We start from the raw sequence: 20,850 nt of genomic DNA, 5'->3' as shown, positions 1-20,850 counted from the left end.
TGATCCAGGCTTCCACTCAGTAATGTAAAAAATCAAATATGCTTAATTTGAATTTCATTTTTTACACGAACTTCAATATCATACAATTTTTTTCACCTTTTTGTCTCATGCTTAAATAAGGCAATTAGAAAAATAACATCAACATTTTGCTTTCCAGATATATTGTCAAAAGTGGAAAAAAAAACCAAAATAAACATTAATTAAGAAATCATCGAATTATTTAGTTTGTTTCATAACTTTTAGAAAAAGGGGCATCTATTTGCATCACTCATTTTAACATTCGATAGAATTGCTGTGTTTGTGGTCCATTTTTGAACAACAATCACACATATATTTAAGTACATGTGGATTTACTATATTATTTCCATTTAAATGTCATTTTACTGAAGAGTTGAAAATATAAATATCAGCCGTATAGATAATTTTTCCTTCATAAAATCTCTTTTCGTATAAACATGCCCTTTTTGATTACCATATATGAATACAGCAGTACATGCAAGCTATAAAAATAGTCAAACAGATGTTTTTGGCCAATTCAATAAAGTTGCCAATGATTTGGCAATATTTCTTAGTACAGTGGATAATCCGAACGCACCAAAAATCACTTAAATAAAATTAAAATTCATCTAAAAAAGAGAGCTCACAACATTGGCTCTGATATTCACAACGATTTAAGCATACTAGTAGTTCATATTCAGTGTTACACTGTCAACAGTACTACTCATGGCAACCTCTAAAGTTCAGGAGAGCACAGCCATACATGAGCTTAAAGTTTCAGTGACATTTGCAAGAAAGTATAATTGCATGTGATATTATTGGTATTATACATTAGCCAATACATAGCAGATTTATTTAATGCTAAAAAATGCTAAACAGAAAATAAATATAGACATCTTAAATTATACTAGACTGTGTGGTCATCCCCCCAAAAATAAGAAGTAAATGAATACCTAATTTGTCTCAAAAAAATTAAAGTAATAAAAAAATAAACATATTTTATAAAGGTACTTGTATATTTTCCCTTCCACCCTTTTTGACAAATAAAACCATAGCTAAACAGCAAAGCATACATATTACAGATAAGTTTACAACACAACACGCTCATAAAATCTTTGCCTTGGTTTTTTTTAACCCTCTGAGCGTTACGGGTTTAGCCCTGAAATTTCAAAGTTCCTCAAAATGTCATGAATTACCGATATTTTCTTGATTTTAATTAAAAAATGACTCTTTCATTTTGTATGTTGATTCCTTTTCTTCCAATATACATCCAAACTGAAATCAGATACATTAAAAGCTAGCAGAAATTTTCATGTATAATGAATGTGGAAGGCAACCTTCTGTACGGAATTTTCCGGCCATAACGCTGAGAGGGTTAAAACATAAATTTACCCTCAGCCAGCCAGTTTATCTAACTAACTAAAGAATGACCTCTACCAAACTTCTGCTGGAATGATTAATGCAAGCTTGGACCCATATTTATTTATGTTTTTTTTTAGATATGCTAAAAATCATATTTATTTAAGTTTTTTTTACATTATCTATATCTGGAACTTGTATTTGTTAATTTTGTCACCAATTTTCATGGTTGATAGGAAAATACCTGTATACCATTATAATAAAAGTTACACTAAAAATTAAACTGATACACAAACATATTCTATAAGTAGGACAAGAGCTGTGCAATTCTGGTGTGATTTTTAAAGCTATGAAAATCACACAAATATGCACAGGGGAAAAATTTATTGAATTTAAATGCATATGCATTTTATAGTGTATGCTAATCACATTCCTTGAATTTAGTAGTAAATGATATAGCTGTTAGAACCCAACCTCCAAAATCTTACAGTGTCTGAAAATAATGCTCATAATGTGAATGGATCATTAACAAATGCACCAGGTCTGAAATGTCACATAATTTCAGAGTTTGTGCACTTGAATTTGGTCAATTTGTGATCAGGCAAATCAGTAGTGATCCATATATGATTTCACACTTGGAGGATGGATGGAACACCCCTCACATGGATAAATGAACTAGATAAAATTAGAAAAAATATCATTTTTTACTCTAATTATTTGACTGAATGAAATGAGTTAAAAATCCTTTTAATGATATGTATTGCATTTTTGAACAACCTTACAGTTAAAAAAGTATGTCCATAGTGATGAACAAAATGAAAACATAGTAAAATAATAAATGATGGAAAAAATAATGAAAAATGCACTGTTAACTTATTCTTGTAGGCAGAACTGTGATGGCAAATACTGTGATGAAGTTACATTTGATACCAGTAGATAGGCACTTGCATCTTTTGCTGTCACACTGCAACAAGACGTTGTTAGCTTCCTGATTCGACGGTAACTGTGGTTCAAAGAGAGTATCTGAAGTTTGGAATGTCTTTCTCAGATATGAAGTTGTCATCAGTCTGAATTCATTTCTAGAATATAAGTTCTCCAACATTCCGGATTTCGTACCGTGTTTGTATAGGCCATCATCGTTCACTTTCATTATCACAGCTATCACATTTCTGGGCACAGCTCTTTTTTCTGTTGAGTTCTGGAATCCATAACACAATGTTCTGACAGACACTCATAGGAGGAAATTTACTGTCACTGCCTCTTAGCACTTTTTCGACTTGCTTTTTTAATTTTTTGGTCCGATCACCTTGTTTCTCTTCAATTAACTTCTTCCGTTTTTGTAAGATGGATGTCATAGTTTTCAGAATCTGATGAATCAGTTTCATGGTTACTTTCAGGTATACTGGCCAAAAGATCAGATGTTTAGATGTTCATAAGTGTCAAGGTCTGCTGAACAACAAAATTTTCGGGGAAGTCCATTAGCAAGTGGAACACCAAACAAAGTTTTGTCTGGGCTTCTGGTGATTCCATGATGGTAGGTACGATTTTGTTTGTTTATTATTTGCAAGATTCGTAATGATTTTGCCCACTGACTTGTCTGCCATTCACATTACCAACATGTCACAAACATCTTGGTTTGCTCGTTCGACGAAGCCTTGGGTCTGAGTGTCTGGGTTTTCTATTAAGTACTTTTGCTTCAAATATGCATGCTAACTCTTTGAAGATTTTATTCGAAAACTGACAGCCATTATTGGACTGCAAAATACAGGGTGAAATATGATATGACACAAAAATATCGATTAAATTATAAGAAATTTCTTCAGCTGTTTTTGTTTTCAGTGGGTGTGAAAAAAAGGAATTTAGTAAGATAATCTTGATAGTTCAAAATGAATTTATACTCACAATCAGGCTCTGATTGGAAGTCAATGAGGTCAAACCGTCCTCGTTTTTGGAATGCGTTAGTAAGTATTGGTTCAACAATGACTCACTTATTTTTACCTTTTTACTTTCTTGTAGGAAGTAAGTATTGTAATCACAAAAACTTCTCGGTATCATATTTGAATGAAAATATCCATTTTGTCGGCTAATATTGTAAATGAAATTTAATGATGTTTTTGTGTGACATCTGTATGTAAGGAGAGAATAAAGGTCTCTTTTTTCCGCAAATAAATTATAAAACTGAAATAAAATGGATTCAGAAGAGATATTTTTCGTGACGTCTGTACGTACGTATCTCGCATAACTCAAATACAAGTAGCCTCAGAATGTTGAAATGTTGTATTTAGGACTGCTATAACATGTAAGTAATTGTGTAATTCTCTTTTTGGTTGCAATCAGCTACACCAAAAACTATATACATATATATTACTCACTCTGTTATTGGCTCCGTGATCTCAATTTTTAGTCTGCCTTGGACAGATGAGAATGTTTATGAGCAGCACATGCACATTAGGTAAGCAGCGCTGAATTGTCTATGAAAAACTTTATTTTTTTATTTGTTTAATTTCTTTTATACATCAGTTTAGATTATTATATTGTTTGAATAGAATATGTGGCAAATATTAGATAATTCTTCAGATGACATAACTTTTGTACATTCTGAGTTATAAAATGAATGAGATGTAACGCTGTTAAGTGAACCTAGCACCAGAGTGTTATTATGGTAAATATAAATAGTAAATTTTAAAGAGTGCATTTATTCTATTGCGGTTCCTGTGCTATCGATGAAGTAGATTTAATTCAATTCAATAAGTGTAAATGAAATACAGGAAAAAAAGCATATAATTTAATATTCCGTACAAGGAAGTCATGTGGTGCCCACATCAGATTTTTTTCTCAAATGAGAGAGAAATGTTCACAGAGAGAAAAGTCGATTACTTTTCGAGGTACATTATAGTACTTCTAGTTTAGTTCCTTTTCTATACATTTTATTCTTTTGTGACCCATATCTATATCAGCTTTATGAATAACTTCAAATATTTCGTCAGTATGGCAAAAATATTTTGTGGTTTGATCATCATTTGTCATTTTTTAAAATTAAGTTTCCGATACCACAAATAGTTACTAGTTATAGTTAGTCTTCTGTAATCCTTAGAGAGGAGGGGCTCTTCCTTTTTTCTTTTCTTCAAACCGCTTTTCATTTCGTCATTAACCTTTCATATTTTTTGAACATGAAAACACAGCTGTTGTCACCTGAACTTTCTAAAAACTACCCAAGAAATTTAGCTCTCATTTCATTTGCAGATGTAATCGTGGCCGATTTAACACTGTCATCAATAGAAGACATAGTGCACTAACAAAAGCTAGAATGAAACGAGATTGAGGAATCTGAGGAGACAAGCAAACATGGGCACTAGGGTTGCCATAATCGGGCTTGGCTGATTCATCTATGTGGGTGTGTTTCATCCATCCTCTAAGTGTGAAATGAGACTTGAATCACTACTGATTTGCTGGATCGTTAACTTATCAAATTCAAGTGCACAAACACCCAAATAATATAACATTTTAAAAATTGGCACATTAGTCAGTGATCCACTTGCATTTGGAGCTTTTTTTTTTTTTTTTTTTTTGACATTGTCCGATTTCAGAGTTGGGTTCCAGCATGGCTAAATGTAATACAGACCAGTTTCTATATCTAAATACTTACATTGCCCAACTTTTTATCCTCAAGGATTAACAAGCAATCAAGCATTATTTTGAAATTTTTTTACAAATTTCTATAGATTCATGATATATGTTGGAAATCATGTATTGAAACAATGGTTAAATACTGATCAAAGGAACTGCATGCAGCTTTAACTGGCATGAAAAATAGTAAAAAATTTTAAAGAAACAAGAAAAGTAAATTCTGACAATGAAAAAGCAGAAGTTAAACATACTTACAGTTACTATTTTTTTACGTAATTCTTTGGTATGACATAAAAATTACTACCTTTTCGCAGAACACTTTAATAAAACAGAAATTAATAAAAGTTTTAAAAGCTAATAGATAGGAAAGCATAAAAGAAGCAAATAGACTTTCGAAGTATTTTGAATTATTTAAACATTTCTAACATTCATAAAATTGAGAGAAGAAAATTATTTAGTATGAAAATCTAAAAAACCAACAGTTTGTCCTGAAAAAAATTTTGAAACAGAATTTGTTTATATTTTGGCACACAAGCTGATTAGGAAATTAAAAATGCTCAAGAACAATGTAAACTTTTTATATGGCACTGGTTTATTTAAAAGATTTACTAAATTATTTTAAAGATTTAAAAATAGTATTTTCATGTAGTGACTTTGATATAGTTAAAATCAAGAAATAATTGTAAACTGCAATAATTTAGGTAATTCAACCTAAAAATATTAAAAATGTATATTAAGAAACTCAAATGAAGTAGCTAGATTGTAGACAGTATTCTTCACAATACTTGTGAGAGTTGCTTATATAGGTAACTTTATTTTTAATGTTAAAATTAATTAATTAAATTTTACTTAAACGTAAGAATGAACAAAAATAGATTGAACAAGTGAGAAATATTTTCTGCAAGTCTTTACCAGATGTCCAGTACTAGCCTAGATAGTCTGGAATTTGTAACTGCATCTGAGGCTATTTCCAGAAATTTTAAATAAGATGGCCTGTTCGTCTAATTAATCACTTTTGCTGTTAAATGCATCAGCTCCACTAAAGAAGGTTTTTTTCAATTATTATTCAATATCAATTTTACAACATATGGGTCTCCAGAAACAGGTCGATTATAGTCTCAATGATAGAGGAACTTTTAAACTTCCATGTGAATTATAAATTTTCATTCTAGAGATTTTCATGAACATATAAAGTCAACAAAGTACCTAAAGAAAATATTCTGTAATCAAGAACATGCAAGAATGGAACGCAAACAAGAGTCCCAGCCATCCACATCTGCAGTTTATTTTTGAATGATCTGCAGTGCAGTTTATTTTTGAATACTGAGCTCTTCTTGTTGTATGATGTTCTTTTATTCCTTCATACCAACTTTTATCTGTTGTACAGGATTATAAAAATATTGTTGCGTGCATACGGATTCGTTACTAAATGAATGCACAAGTCCGATGAAAAATGAACAAAAATTTATTATTATCACAACAAAAATGCTTAAATTTTCTCAAATTATCATGCTGTATTACAATATCTCACAGTAGTTATCTTTTAACTACTCAAATATCCAATAGAACGTAATTCAAAACAGCTAAAGAACGCTAATCTGCGAATTCGCTACAATCAACAAGAGCAGTTTTCTAAACAACAACAAATTAAGCAACTACTACAAACTGAGATGTTTCCCTCCTTTTATAAGATTTTAAAATCACGCGCTAGAATTTTCCAGCACTTTCTCGAAATCAAAAAGAGATATCTATTTATTTAACGCACGCGCTCTTGTATTTTTAATTTTTCCGGCTTAGCTTTCTTTTAATATTTGTCACGCGCTGCACTGCGCGAGAAATAAAACCATTTAATTTATAATTGAACTAACATTAGCTTTTTAAATACCAAATTCGTAACAGTGCCCCCTTCCCAAGGACTGCACGTCCCGGGCAGTACAATCCCTGGACAGGAAGCTAAACTTACAACTGTGGCATAAATGCAACTGAGGCATAAACATTACATTACAATATCAAACAATATAAACAATAAATGCAATAACTAACTTAAACAAATCAAATGCTATCAAATACTAAATACAAAACAAATCAAATACACATTTAAAAACAAAAAGGACCATGGTCTGATACTATTTACAATTATTTACATTATGTACTATGGCCATAGTAATAAGCTAACCTGTCGTAAGAGTTCGAAGACTCACGGATCCGAACCACGACGTCATTCGTGTTCAGCACTGTATATGGACCATCCGAAGGTGACTGTAATTTAGGACTCAGTCCTTTTCGTTGAATTGGGTTCCACAACCACACCTTGTCTCCTTTGTTGGATCTCTGTCTAGCAGCTCTTGTGTCGCATCTGGTCTTCATTTTCTCCGTCGCCAAGTTGACTCGCTTTCGTGCAGAACGGTGCATCCCCTCAAACCGGGCCTGGGCATCTTGGATGTGTTCCTCAGGCGATGAAGGCGCATCCGTAGGGCGACTAAACAGGCGGTCACAAGGCAGACGAAGGTCTCGACCGAAGAGCTTCTGGGATGGAGAATAGCTGGTAGTCTTGAGTTTCTTTTCGACCCTGGTATGATTTTGGCAGCTTCCCGAGCTCGATCTTTCGGACAAGGCGTCGACATTTCCAGGCGAGGATCCCTTTTGAGGATGGATAGTCATGCCATCAGATGCTGAAAGCAGCTTATTGTTTTTGAAATCTAAGGAAAAATTGTATTTCCTTAAAAAGTCCAATCCGAGTATGCATGGATCTGTGATATCCGCCACATATGCCGTGTGATGGTAGGCGGCACTTCCAAACGTGATGTTTACGTTTAACTTCCCAGTTATGTCGATCTTGTCACCAGACGCAGTCTGAAGGGTAACACAGGATGGCGTCCAAATAAGTTTATCTTTAAACTGTTCAGCTAAATCTTTCCTAATGATGGTAACATTAGCTCCTGTGTCAATGATAATATTGCAAGGAACTCCATCGATATTCCCATTGATGGACAGTCCGTTATTGTTGCCACTCACTATAGAGATCTTAAGCGCTTTAAAACAGGGTTTTTCATTATCTGGCAACCTCCGTTCCTTGATATGGTCATTAATTTGTTTCCTGCGTCGTTGCTCAGAAATTGTCTCAATTTTCATACCCTGGGGTGTTCTGCAATTCTTTCGTACGTGGCCTTCAGCTCCACAGTTCCAGCACTTTGGTTTCTTGTTAGTCCTTTTCCTTCCCGTGGCATTTAATTGTCTGTTTAAATCGTATGCCTTATTTTCCGTGCTCTGGGGAGTTCTGCAGTTCCTTTGTAGGTGGCCTTCAAGACCGCAATTCCAGCACTTTAGGGTCGGTTTTGTTTCACCACTATTCCGTCTTAAAGCATTCACTGGTCTTGTCAACTCATCCGTTTTATTATCCGTGCCCTGGGGTGTTCTGCAATGCCGTCGTAGGTGACCTTCAGAACCACATCTCCAACATCTTACAGCCACTTTGTTCTTACTGCTACTCCGTATCAAAGCATTGACTTGTCTGGATAAATCATCTAAACGAGCCATCAATTGGTCCCCTGGGTCGTGGACTCGCACAGCTCTGACTGGGTAGCGATCTCGACGAGTGGCTTGCTGGGCTGCCTCAAATTTCATGGCGTACACTAGAGCACTTTTTAAATCTTTTACATCCACCATTCGTAGAGCTTTCTGTATTTCAGTATCTCGGATGCCGTCGATAAAGTATTGCAAGGACAGGATTTCCCTTGTTTCTGTCGGGCATTCCGAAAAGGCGAGATGGGACAGCCTTTCAGCATCCGCGGCGAGCTCCTGAAGTGTTTCGGTAGGCTTCTGTTGATGAGATTTTAATTGGAGCCTGCTGTAGTCTTTTAAACACTTCTCCCCAAAGCGCAACTCCAAGGCGCCGGACAGAACTTCGAAATCTAACCTTTTGTTTTCGGGAAGAGTCTGAAGGATATCCGCTGCGTCGGCTCTTAGAGAAGCGGCGAGATGACAGGCCTTAGCTTGGGAATCCCATCCATTCGCATCCGCCACGATAGAAAATTGTGTCTTATACACCTGCCAGGAGGTCTTCCCATCATATGTGGATAGCTTCAGAGGTGGACGAGCAGGCATTGGTAAGAATTTAAAATCATCACTCCTGCTCCCTGCCGACGCTACGAATTTCTTTAAAGTATCCATTTCTTTGGCAACTGCAGAAACTCTCTCATCAATTTGTTGTTCAATTTGGTGTTGGACGGCATAAACTCTTCCTTCAATTCATTCCTCCACAGAAGAAACTCTCCATTCTATATGTTCTTTTACAGAAGAAACTCTTTCTTCTATTTCTTCTTTCACCGAAGAAACTCTTTCTTCAATTAGTCCAACTTTATTTTCAACTGTGTCAATTCTGCCTTCCATAGCTTCAAATTTATTTTCTATTATGCAGGTAATCTCTCTTTTCATTTCTTCTTGACCTGCTTCAATCTTTTCTTGACCAGCTTGAATGGCTTTCATTTCGTCCTTAACAGATTCCTGGCCCAACTTCATTTCTTCTTTAACGGACCTAATTTCTTCTTTAACAGAGTCTTTCATTTCTTCTTTAAATGTAGCAAAAGCTACCTTGAATTGTTTTAACTGTTCTTCCATCGCTCTTGTGATTGGCATTCAAACCCCACTCCTGACACCAAAAATTGTTGCGTGCGTACGGATTCGTTACTAAATGAATGCACAAGTCCGATGAAAAATGAACAAAAATTTATTATTATCACAACAAAAATGCTTAAATTTTCTCAAATTATCATGCTGTATTACAATATCTCACAGTAGTTATCTTTTAACTACTCAAATATCCAATAGAACGTAATTCAAAACAGCTAAAGAACACTAATCTGCGAATTCGCTACAATCAACAAGAGCAGTTTTCTAAACAACAACAAATTAAGCAACTACTACAAACTGAGATGTTTTCCTCCTTTTATAAGATTTTAAAATCACGCGCTAGAATTTTCCAGCACTTTCTCGAAATCAAAAAGAGATATTTATTTATTTAACGCACGCGCTCTTGTATTTTTAATTTTTCCGGCTTAGCTTTCTTTTAATATTCGTCATGCGCTGCACTGCGCGAGAAATAAAACCATTTAATTTATAATTGAACTAACATTAGCTTTTTAAATATCAAATTCGTAACAATATATATATTGTAGGTCTTCTAATTATTAAAATTAATTTTTCATAAAATGTCAGGCTCTGTTCACATATTTGTTTTTTGGTCATAGTTGAGGTTTATTGTTAGGCAACCAGACTTTGCTACATCATAAAAACTGGTTTAAGGATTTTGCCTAAAAGTTCAAAGTGCAAACTTGGTATAAGAAAGAAGAAACTAACCACACCAACGTAAATACGAACTGATATTTGGTCGATGGTTGAGCATATATGTACTACTTTCCCTTCTGATTGGCTATGGTTTAAACCTTATCAAAGAAGTGTGAATGGACTAAATGACTTTTACAGTTTGTGATTTAACACAAGGCCTTATGATAAAAAAGGCTTTCTCAGTCTCATGGTCACTGTAACCATATAAAATTTTCAAGGGTGTAGAGCAGTAGCGAGTTGCTGGCAAATAATGCCATCAACTGTTACTCAGTTTTTTTTATTTTTTGGGGGGTATGTAAGTAGATAATAAGGGTGCACAATTGCCCCAATACAAAAATTAATTTCAGTGGCGTAGCTAGGGTGGGGCAAGGGAGGACATCTGTCCTTGGGTGCAGCATCCAAGGGGCACCAAATTGATGCTATGAAATTGTTTCCATTCTTGGCACACAGAAAGGGGCGCAAATTCTTCAGTTGCCCCCGGACGCTTGAAACTAGCTACGTCCCTGATAAATTTTTCACTGGTTGATTCCAGTGGGGTCGTGTACTTTGGCCTCCCCCTCATAAACACATATTGCCCTAGCTTTTTTTTCACTAAAATACAGTAATCCTAGTCTTAATATATGGATTTTGGAATGTCTGCATTGTTTTTTAATGAACAGATTTCTTAGACACGCATTGTTATTTTATATAGAGAAAAATCTTCTTCAGTTAATTATTGGTAGTTAAATTTATGAAATACTTTCTATTAAATAATCATACACATACACTATAAATTATATAATATCTTTACCCATATAAAATTAACACCCAAATACAATTCATTAATTCTTTAATGAATTTCTACACATTTTCTGTTTTTATGTCTGAAACATGATTTTTATATACAAAATCAAGTCCCCTTTCATTTATAAATAAAATATTTTCAAGTAAATGAAACATTTTAAAATGAATTTTGAATTCAGTGTTCCTACATTGGCCTATAAAAAGATAATTATTTTATTCCAGATTAAACTTTTTTTTTATTCTTTATGCATTTAAGAAATTTAAACATTTAACAGATTAATTTATAGTAATATATTATGAAACATCCACCTCAGATTCTGTAAAACTCATCATTTTTGGTAACCTGCTATCTACTCGGTCCACACTGTATCAAATTTGCAAGTTTCTGCTGTAAAAGATAGGAATAATTTGATAAAAAGTTTTCTCTCCTATCAGAAGGTAACTGAAGTAGGAGACTTTCATTGGAAAACATATTAAAATTAATATTAAATAAAAACTCTGAATTTGTCATAAGTGAAGCCAAAAAAATCTGGATTGCCTGAAAGAATGTCACAATTAAGTTTCTAGTTATTAAGTTGAAGTTATGCAACAAAAATTTTAATATTAACATGTTGCCTGCCCAACACGAGATAACTTGTATTAGCGCTCTTCTTCAGGACACCCAATATGAGTTATTTCGTAGTTTCTTGACATGCCACTTTTGCACCACTACAAGTTACTGTATTTGACAGCATATAAGATGCACCCTTATTTAGACGGCCACACACAAGGAAAAAAAGTTTCAATAGTGTGGTTTCTTTTAGTTCTCACGTTTCGTAAAAGCCAAATAAACAATTATTGAATGCAATTACCTTCACGTATAAGACGCAGCTTACTTTTTTGAGACCAAATTTAGGGAAAAAAGTGCGTCTTATATGCCGTCAAATACAGTACTTACTAGCTAAATGCTTGTTTTAGCCATACCAAGACGACAAGCCAAAGCATGTCTGTACGAATCAACTTGTAGTGGGCTTCTGCAAAGAGCTTCGTCTAACAAAAGCCGAGATAATTCATAGCACCCTTCTTTCTAAAAAAAAAAAAAAAAAAAAAAAAAAACACTTTAAACTTTTTAATGATTATTACAAATCATAATTAGTATTTTTAATAATATAATATGATCAAATCGATTTGGCTTCTCGGACCAGAATCCGAAAAGTGTCGTGGCAGTCAACGTGTTAAGAATGCTCAAGAAGTATAACTTCAGTTTTTAAATTTGCATCAAAAGTTTTACCTAGAAATTCTTGGACCAGTAAGTGATGAACAAGAAGATACAGGGTTTGGACAAAAATATGGAAACACCTTTAAAAAAACATGTTTCTTTGCTTAATATGGTGTAGGAAACCCGTTGGCATCCGAAACAGCTTGCAGTCTTCTCGGAATGGATAAATACAGTTCCTGTATGTTTGCCAAGGGAATATTATACCATTCTTCTTGCAAAACGGTGGCAAGTTCAGATAACGATGTTGGCAGTGGATAACGAGAACGCACTTTCCGTTCCAATGTAGACCACAAAGGTTCGATAATATTCAGGTCTGTTGACTGTGGTGGCCAGGGGAGATGGGACAACTCATCCTCGTGCTCAGAAAACCAGTCCTGGACAATGTGAGCTGTGTGAACAGGGGCTTTGTCGTCTTGGAAGACACCATCACCATCGGGGAACAAAGTTTGTACCATGGGATGAACTTGATTGGCCAAAATGTTCACATAAGTCTTGGCAGTCATGTGCCCTGACACAGTTATCATGGGGCTATCAGAGAACCACGATATGGCTGCCCAAACCATAACAGAACTCCCACCATGTTTCACTCTTGGCAACAAGAGTACAGTCTGTATTATAGGCTTGAGATGGCGTTCTCCAGACGTAAACTCGGCCATAAGTGGGAAACAGTGTGACAGAAGACTCGTCAGACCATATTACTCGCTTCCACTGCTCTATAGTCCAGGCTTTATGACTTAAACACCACCTTTTCCTGTTACGGGCATTAGCATCACTGATGAGTGGCTTCTCAATTGCAGCACGGCCAGCAATTCCCTGTTTATGAAGCTCCCTTCTAATTGTTTTGGTACTCACAGGGTTCGGTAACACAACATTCATTTCAGCAGTAACTTTTGCAGCTGTGGTCTTATTTTTCGTCACAATTGCCCTTAATGATCGTCTGTCATGATCACTCAGGCACACTTTTGTCCGCGCTGTGATTTAGCAGATGATGTTTTTCCGCTTTTCAAATATGCGGAATAAATCTTCGATACAGTACCTCTTGAAACACTAAACACCTCGGCTACCTTGCTTACGGAAGCACCTACCATATGTGCTCCAACAATTTGCCCACATTCGAAGTCTGTTAACTCTGACATAATGCAATGACAACCTCACATAACAGTACTCCGACAACAACTGAACTGTTTAGCACATTTACGAAGTTGTGTAGGTGGTGTCAGTAGTCAAAAACACCAGCGCCACCTACATATTTCATTAAAATCAATCTTTCTTTTCAAACATGCATTTCACAAGGTGTTTCCATATTTTTGTCCATCCACTGTATCTCCCAGTGAGATATTAAAGAATTTGGTAAAAAACACCAGGATCATACCAATGCTAATAGAATTGAAGATAATTGCTGATATTGCACATGGAAGAAAGAAAGATGCAGCATACAAAAGAAAAAGGAAGAAATATACAGATTTACAGATAAAAAATGAAAAAAAAAAAAAAAAGGAAATCTGAAAGCTTTCAGATGTTATATTACACCCAAAGGAGCTTTTTTTAACTTTTTGTATGTTACCTTTATTTATTAAATATCATGTTCTTCGCACTTCAAATACATGAAATTCAATTCAACGGCAAGATCACAAAATATTTAAAAACAGCATATCTTTAGAATTTCCGATACACAGTCTCGGACGCTAGAGATAAAAATGTTTTTTTCTGTACAGTGTTGCTATTGCTCACTTTGAAATCGTTGAGTTTGTTAATAAAAAATTCGGCTAATCTTTGGAATATGGTAACAGGGAGTTTGGCGACATTTTGGTAAGGCAATAAAGGTTACTAGCTAGGACTTTAGCAGTGTACATGGATAAAGTCAAGGGTGTGCGCAATGCCATTTTTGTGCAATTTCGAGATATTTTTTTAAAGTAAAAATAGGTCGACGTGTACATGGATGATACCGTGTATGTGCAATTCTTAAAAACGCGGTAAGCAGTGGGCGATTCTGCACTTTCTCCCAATTTCGCACCTAATCTTCGTCATGATTAAGCACTTTTGTTCCATAAAAGTTCTAGCATAAGCGTAATTCGGCTAGCAGATTGTTGGGAAAAACTTTACTTCGTGAATACAAAATGGCGTCCAAACAAAAACTAGCAGGTTGCTGTAGCAGGGCTGGTTGCCAAATTTTCGCCAAGTTACCATAATCCAAAGATTAACCAAAAATTCATTAAACTTTTACAAAATTTGAAATAGATAATAAAACAAATTTCAAATTCTAATCGGGCTTCCAAGTGTCCATGTTTGGTTGGAGGACTATGTTATTCTAAATTTGATGGCTCTAGGCACTGTTGTTTTTTTACACTGTGAGAAGCATTAACACAGATTCTTCATTATTTAGTTTTTTTTTTAATATAATACATGGCGATAACATTTAGTGGCAAAAGTTTGAAAAGTGATTCAACACAAAAAAGGAAACGATGCAAAATGCCATTTTCAGACTAATAAATAGCCCTTTGGGTCTAACGCCCCTTTGGGCTAAAAAGGTTCTCAATTAAGAATTTTTCTTACATAAACTATATAAGAAAACCACTTCCAGAAAATACTTTTTCAGATAATTATCAATTCTTACATTAAAAAAAAGTACACTTTAATGCAGATTTACAAATACCTAAATACAAACTTCCAAGAGGCTAGAGATGGATAAGGAAGGAGATTTAAAGGGAAAAAAAAACATTCCGTAGCAGCATGCTACATTCACAAATAGTTTACCTTCCCAAGATAGGGTTCAATGCTGCTTGACTTTCGATCCATTTTCACTCTTCAGTAAAAATGTATTATTTTCTACTCGCATTTTTTTTAAGGCATATATAATGCATTTCTTCTAAAACTATTTTATTTGACTGTTTTCCATTAAATTAATTCAATAAGATATTTAAATTTACATACCAGTCTAGTAATGTTAACATTATGCAGGTTATAGCATTATTAACAAATTCCAGTAAATCTGTGAATCACTGATAGGGAAAAGTTTATTTTCATTAAATAATAAAAATTTAGAACAAGCTTTTAAAATATCTTCCCAAATTTAAATTTTGCAAAACTGTAATACAAACTGTATTATTCTCCAACCACTATTTAAAAAAAAAATTAAGGTATTTCTCCCTTTTAAGCATGCCTTCATGGTAGAGTGGTCAGCACACTCGACGTATATTCGAGAGGTACGTGGTTCGAGTCACAGTGAGGACATTGCTACTTTTTCATGTCTCTTGCTTCGAAATAACCTAATGTCTCTACAAACTAAATATAAAAAGAGTACTGTATTCATTAAATACAAAAAGAGTTTATCTCAAAAAACCAATATAATTCTGAGTATTATAAAGGTGTATATACTGCTTCAACAGCAATATTTTTATAAATTAAAAAAATACCTTTATTGTTATATACAACTGAATTTATAATAAATAATTCATAGTCTATTAAAGGTACTTATTAAAACAACAAATAAAACAAAATATACATAAATAACCTAAACACACTTTATTATTCAAAAGATATTATTTGATGACTAAAATTTTTTTTTATCTAGAAGGAAAAATGGCAAAATATTAACTGTTCCGAATCTAACCACAAAAATATTTGCTGAAGATCTGAGAAGTGTGTTTAAACTAAACAAATTCTACTTGCAAGCAAAACCATGTTTAATATTTATACAAAAAGGAAATTTAGATGAGAATTTAAAATTTTCAAGCAGACTGCATGTTTTCACTTTCAGCTTCTTCATCATCTTTTAAAATACCATTTACTGGATAATTCGGCAAATATTCCCAGTGGGGTATTTTGAACTTCTCTTTTGACTTTTCACACCATAATAATGTTCGAATGATAAAAAGAATATGTTCAGTTCCCATGGGCTTATGTTTCTCAACAGTGCTTAAAGCAAATTTCAAGTTTTCCTCCAACTTCTCAATAGGCATATTCAGTTGTCCAAAGCATACATCCACCCATCCAAAATCAGGCTCAATCACACTTCGTTTCAACTCATATTCAATTCCTTTGATGAAATTAGCAACTGCTTTGTCTACATCCAATCTCAGTAGACCATTTCGGGTGTTAGGAAACTTCTTTTCTAAAATACCTCGCAAAACATTCAGTTCTTTTAACATTTCTGGATGGCACACAACATAATCAAAATCTTCCTTAGATATAGCACCAGAAAGAATCTGTTTAATCAGTGCACCGGATCCTGTATAAACAGCACCTGCGTCTGAGGCTTTAGCTTGGTCTTCAGGTTCCTTACAAATTGCAATGATTCTATTTTTTTTCGGTGTTTCAAATTCATTCGGAAATGTAATAATACCATTAAAATCATCCATAAAACGATTCTGCTTTTTTAGTTTCAAATCCAATTCAATATTTGCATAAATAAAAGCAGATGGGTTGTTTAACATTTCAGGTTCATGTGTTTCTCTATGCATTCTTATAGCCTCGGCAAGAGAGTATGGTTTACCACGATACAGTCTCATATTCCAAACGTTATCAACAGGCTGACTTTCAAGCCAGTTCTCATCCGTGCATCTTTTCCTTTCAAACTCCCGTGAAACCTTCACTTTTTTTTGAAGATATTTTGGAACAGGAGGAGGTTTATTTGCCTCCTGAAGTTTTCTTACCTTTTTCTTGGCCAAAGCTGCTGCACGAGTTCCTTTTCTAGCTGCATATCTTACAAGATCTAAGTTGGGAGCAGATTTAATTAAATCGACAGTTACATGAGCATTTAACTTTGGAGTACTTTTTAGTAAAACTGCAGAAGAAACAGTAAAAACAGGGAACAATCTTTTAGTAAACATACTAGATGTTTGACTTTATATGTTTTAAAACTATAACACTAACGACCAGATTTGGGGTATAAAAAATAAATTTGTGAAATAATAATATTTCACACACAAGTATTATAAACTCATTTAAAACTGTTTACCTTTATTCAATACGAAGACCACAGCGAAACGTGTTGCAACTCTTAATCTTCAGTATTAGTAATTCCGATTCAGAAAAGACGCAGTTCTCAGAGGCTTGACGCACAGCTCCAAGAAATGTTTTGGTTTTGAACATATTTTTATTTGCGGGGAATTAAAAAAAAAAAAAAAAGATATTAGTGGTACTCATAATGTGGATTTTCTATGGTGGAATGATGGTAAATTTTAATTCGTGAAATATTCTTGTTTCTGGAGAAATAATAATATGCATTAGCATACCTTCATGAAAATTTCTCCTGCTTTCTATTTCGATAAAAACATATTTTCTTTATGTTTTAAAAAAAGTATGAGATACTGGAACTTAAATTTATTTTGTAGAGACTAAGAAATTATTTTATAAGCGTTGCATACTTTGTTACATAATTTAAACAATTTTATTAACAATCATTTATGCCAGTGGTTCTCAAACTATGGAACACGTGCTTCTACACATTTCTCAATTCACAGAATACACTCAAAATATGTACAAAAGCCTCAAGAAATTAAAAATTTCAGCAGATTGTATAGATGACTATGAAAATTTCCTGTTTTGGTTCCATGTCGAAAGTTTTGTTTTCCTTCAAAAAGAATATGTTTTATACTTTCCCTGTTTACCTCCCAATTTTTTTAAAATTAAACGCACAAACGAGACAAATTACAAGATTCAAAATATAAAAATACTGTGGACCAGGTATATTTAGAAAGGACATACTAGATTTATCAACCATAACAACTCTAATTCATCAAATGCTACATAATACTCATGGATTCGAAATGCCATGATTCGGATCAGGAATTTAGGCTAAGCGATAGATGGCCAACCTGCGGCATGCGTGCCACATATATGGCGGAGTTTTAATAGTGGCACGCGGAGACTTATTCAAAAAATTTCAAAAAATAATAATATCGTCTTTAGGAATATTGTCGAAATTCGTAAACACTCTACTCATACGCTACTGAATACAACAGCGCAGGAAAGCGGCACTGCTTGACACGATATGATAAGATAGTGTGGTCATGGGACGAACCCAAGGCTTTGTCGCCATTTTGTTTTGCTATGTCTGTCCAGAGACGTCCTGGTCCCCGCCGTCTCATCTAAAAGCATTATCAAGCAGTCCTCAGAGAGTGTCAACATGAAAGGAACACAAGTGAAATAGGTAGCCGTACATACATCTTCCTTCCAAAAGTGTCAACGGCCTGCCTTATTGCAACCCACAATTCACAAGACGTATGACTGAACACGGCCTTCTTCATATTACTTCAGACATCACATCTTCAACACGGACACCTGCATCTGCGGCCGAGAAGGAGCACCCGATCACTACATCTTCCATTGCCCATTGACAACCTTAACACACATTACGCATCCCACAACAATAACTGAGGCCTTCCAGCGCTACGTTATTAGCACCAAGCCAACAATAATATAAATTTGTAAAATCATTGACGCATTACTTCCATGAGCCAAGATATGTGCCAGCCATCCTAAACCTTCGCTAGCTTCTCAGTATCTATCCACCTCATGATCTACATGTGCAAGCAAAGAGCAACTACAGCTAACATTTTAAGTTCCATGAAACTCTATACAATTTTCAGAAGTCCCTGCATTCCACTGCCACAACTACTACAAACTATATAAGCTACAGGGTGTTTCTTTTTAAAGTGACGATACTCAGAGACCTCTGTAGCTTGAACTATCAGTCGCAAAGCCAGGAAATTTTGTACAGGGACTATTAACGAAATGGAAAAATGAAATCCGTGAAAAAAAATTATTTCTAAAAGTTGCCGATAGGGAAAAATGTGGCGCTTTACACTTTAAGACAGCTAAAATTTTGCATAAAACATGGGAAAAAATTGCAAATCCCGATTACGCAGTCGACACCAGCGCCAGTACTTTGAATTATAAAAAAGAAGCGGGAAATGGAGAATGGAAAAATGAAAGAAAATGGAGGTCATATTGAAAATAGCCGATATCTTCTCCGGGAAAGCCATTCTACTGAATAAAAAAAAAGAATAAAGAATAAAAAGGAAGTCGAATAGAATGTTCTCTTTCTTTTTTTTTTAAATTTGTTGCCATTTACAGAAGTTATTTTTTAGAATAAAGCACATTTATGGAAAAATTAATTCTTTGTTATTCATTTAACTGTTTACTGTAACTTTTTAAAGTGCTCAGAAATTTTATCGTGCAGTTAAACTTAAATTTTAGATCAAAAGCGCCATGTTTCCCCCATCGGCAACTTTTGAAACCAATTTTTTTACACGGATTCCTTTTCCCATGTCGTCAATAGTCCTTTTTTTACAGAATTTCGTGGCTTTGCGGCTGAAAGTTCAAGCTACAGAGGTCTTTGAGTACCGTCAGTTTAAAGGAAAACATCCTGTATTTAACAATGTGAACTGTGCAAACTACGATGTGTGTTAGCCAAAACCACGAACTGTGCAAATGCGCCAACTACGAAACTGCAGAGTGCATAAATATGCATCCTTCTGTACTATAATCACCGCCAGGTGCATCAGTACAATCGCAGCCAGCTGCACCCTCCCGTTCCCTCCGTCAAAATTCTCGCAACGATCTGTGAAGTGCGAGCACGTTCGCAAACAGAGACCTCAAGCAACTGTAAACTATGTGAAAATTGTGAACAACCCGCGCAAACGGCGAATTATATGGGCAAACTATACACATGTGCACATTGTTTATCTATGTGAACTAAGCAACCGTGAACAACCTTGTGTGCAAACGCTTCTGTAACCTATGCCCTACGAACTCCTAGCACAGAGCTAAACATACTCCGCACCGCATGCCAAATTGAGTGCAATAATATAAGGAAAATTTATATTGAACTCTGATTTAAACATAAACCTCGATTATCTGTAATTAATACACTAGTGTACAGGAATAAATAGAAAATACGGTAAATGTGAAAATAGAAATCTGTAAATAGTGTTTATACATAATGTAAAACTGAAAGCAATATCTGCCGACCGAGTCTGTATTCATTATCGTACAGACCAAGGGTAGCCAACCTTTTTATATCAACCGCCCACTTTGTAGGTAATAAAATTTCCTTACCGCCCACCGGTTCCGTAGTAATTTAACTTAGCTTAAATGCAAAGTAATTTTTTGAATGGAGGCTTTTTGAGTGAAGTTTGTGTGAAATGCAGCAAAAAATGTGTATAAGTTAACAGGCCGCACAAGGAAATCCTGTGGTTCCACAACAGATTTTTTTTTTTTTTTTTTTTTTTTTTTATGCTACGTAGAAAGGACTTTTCTTTTTCATCTTTTCGAAGCTAGAAAAAGTGAACAACCAACGGTACTTACATATTTAATCGAAGTCGAAGGGATAATAATAAGTCGAAGGGATAATTATTATCCCTAGAAGAATCCTGTTAGGGAAATTCCGGCATTGGTCGCCAATCGCCAGTCGTTACTTCGAAACTCGGCTCTAGTGTAGAATTGGGTGCCACTTCGATTAGCGACGAATTCTTTTCAAT

At 34.6% G+C, this 20,850-nt stretch overlaps 2 protein-coding genes across 3 annotated transcripts in view; both read right to left on the bottom strand.

The window, feature by feature from the left end:
- Positions 1-17,445, bottom strand: part of LOC118199162 (uncharacterized) — a 35,768-nt gene extending 18,323 nt beyond the window's left edge. Inside the window, exon 1 of one of the 2 annotated variants that reach the window (XM_035370963.2) lies at positions 17,325-17,445. The gene's annotated coding sequence lies outside the window, so the exon portion shown is untranslated. The remainder of the gene's footprint in view (positions 1-17,324) is intronic. The other variant, XM_035370964.2, reaches the window with a different exon arrangement.
- Positions 15,875-17,318, bottom strand: mRpL1 (mitochondrial ribosomal protein L1). Its single transcript, XM_035370962.1, has one exon. It carries the CDS (start codon positions 17,194-17,196, stop codon positions 16,096-16,098), a length of 1,101 nt encoding a protein of 366 aa, XP_035226853.1. The 5' UTR covers positions 17,197-17,318; the 3' UTR covers positions 15,875-16,095.
- Positions 17,446-20,850: the final 3,405 nt, after the last annotated feature.

Source organism: Stegodyphus dumicola, chromosome 8 (genome assembly GCF_044657685.1).
Source record: "Stegodyphus dumicola isolate Sdum_Otavi_A_Nest chromosome 8, ASM4465768v1".
NCBI classification, from domain to species: domain Eukaryota; kingdom Metazoa; phylum Arthropoda; class Arachnida; order Araneae; family Eresidae; genus Stegodyphus; species Stegodyphus dumicola.
This window is presented reverse-complemented; position numbering and strand designations above follow the sequence as displayed.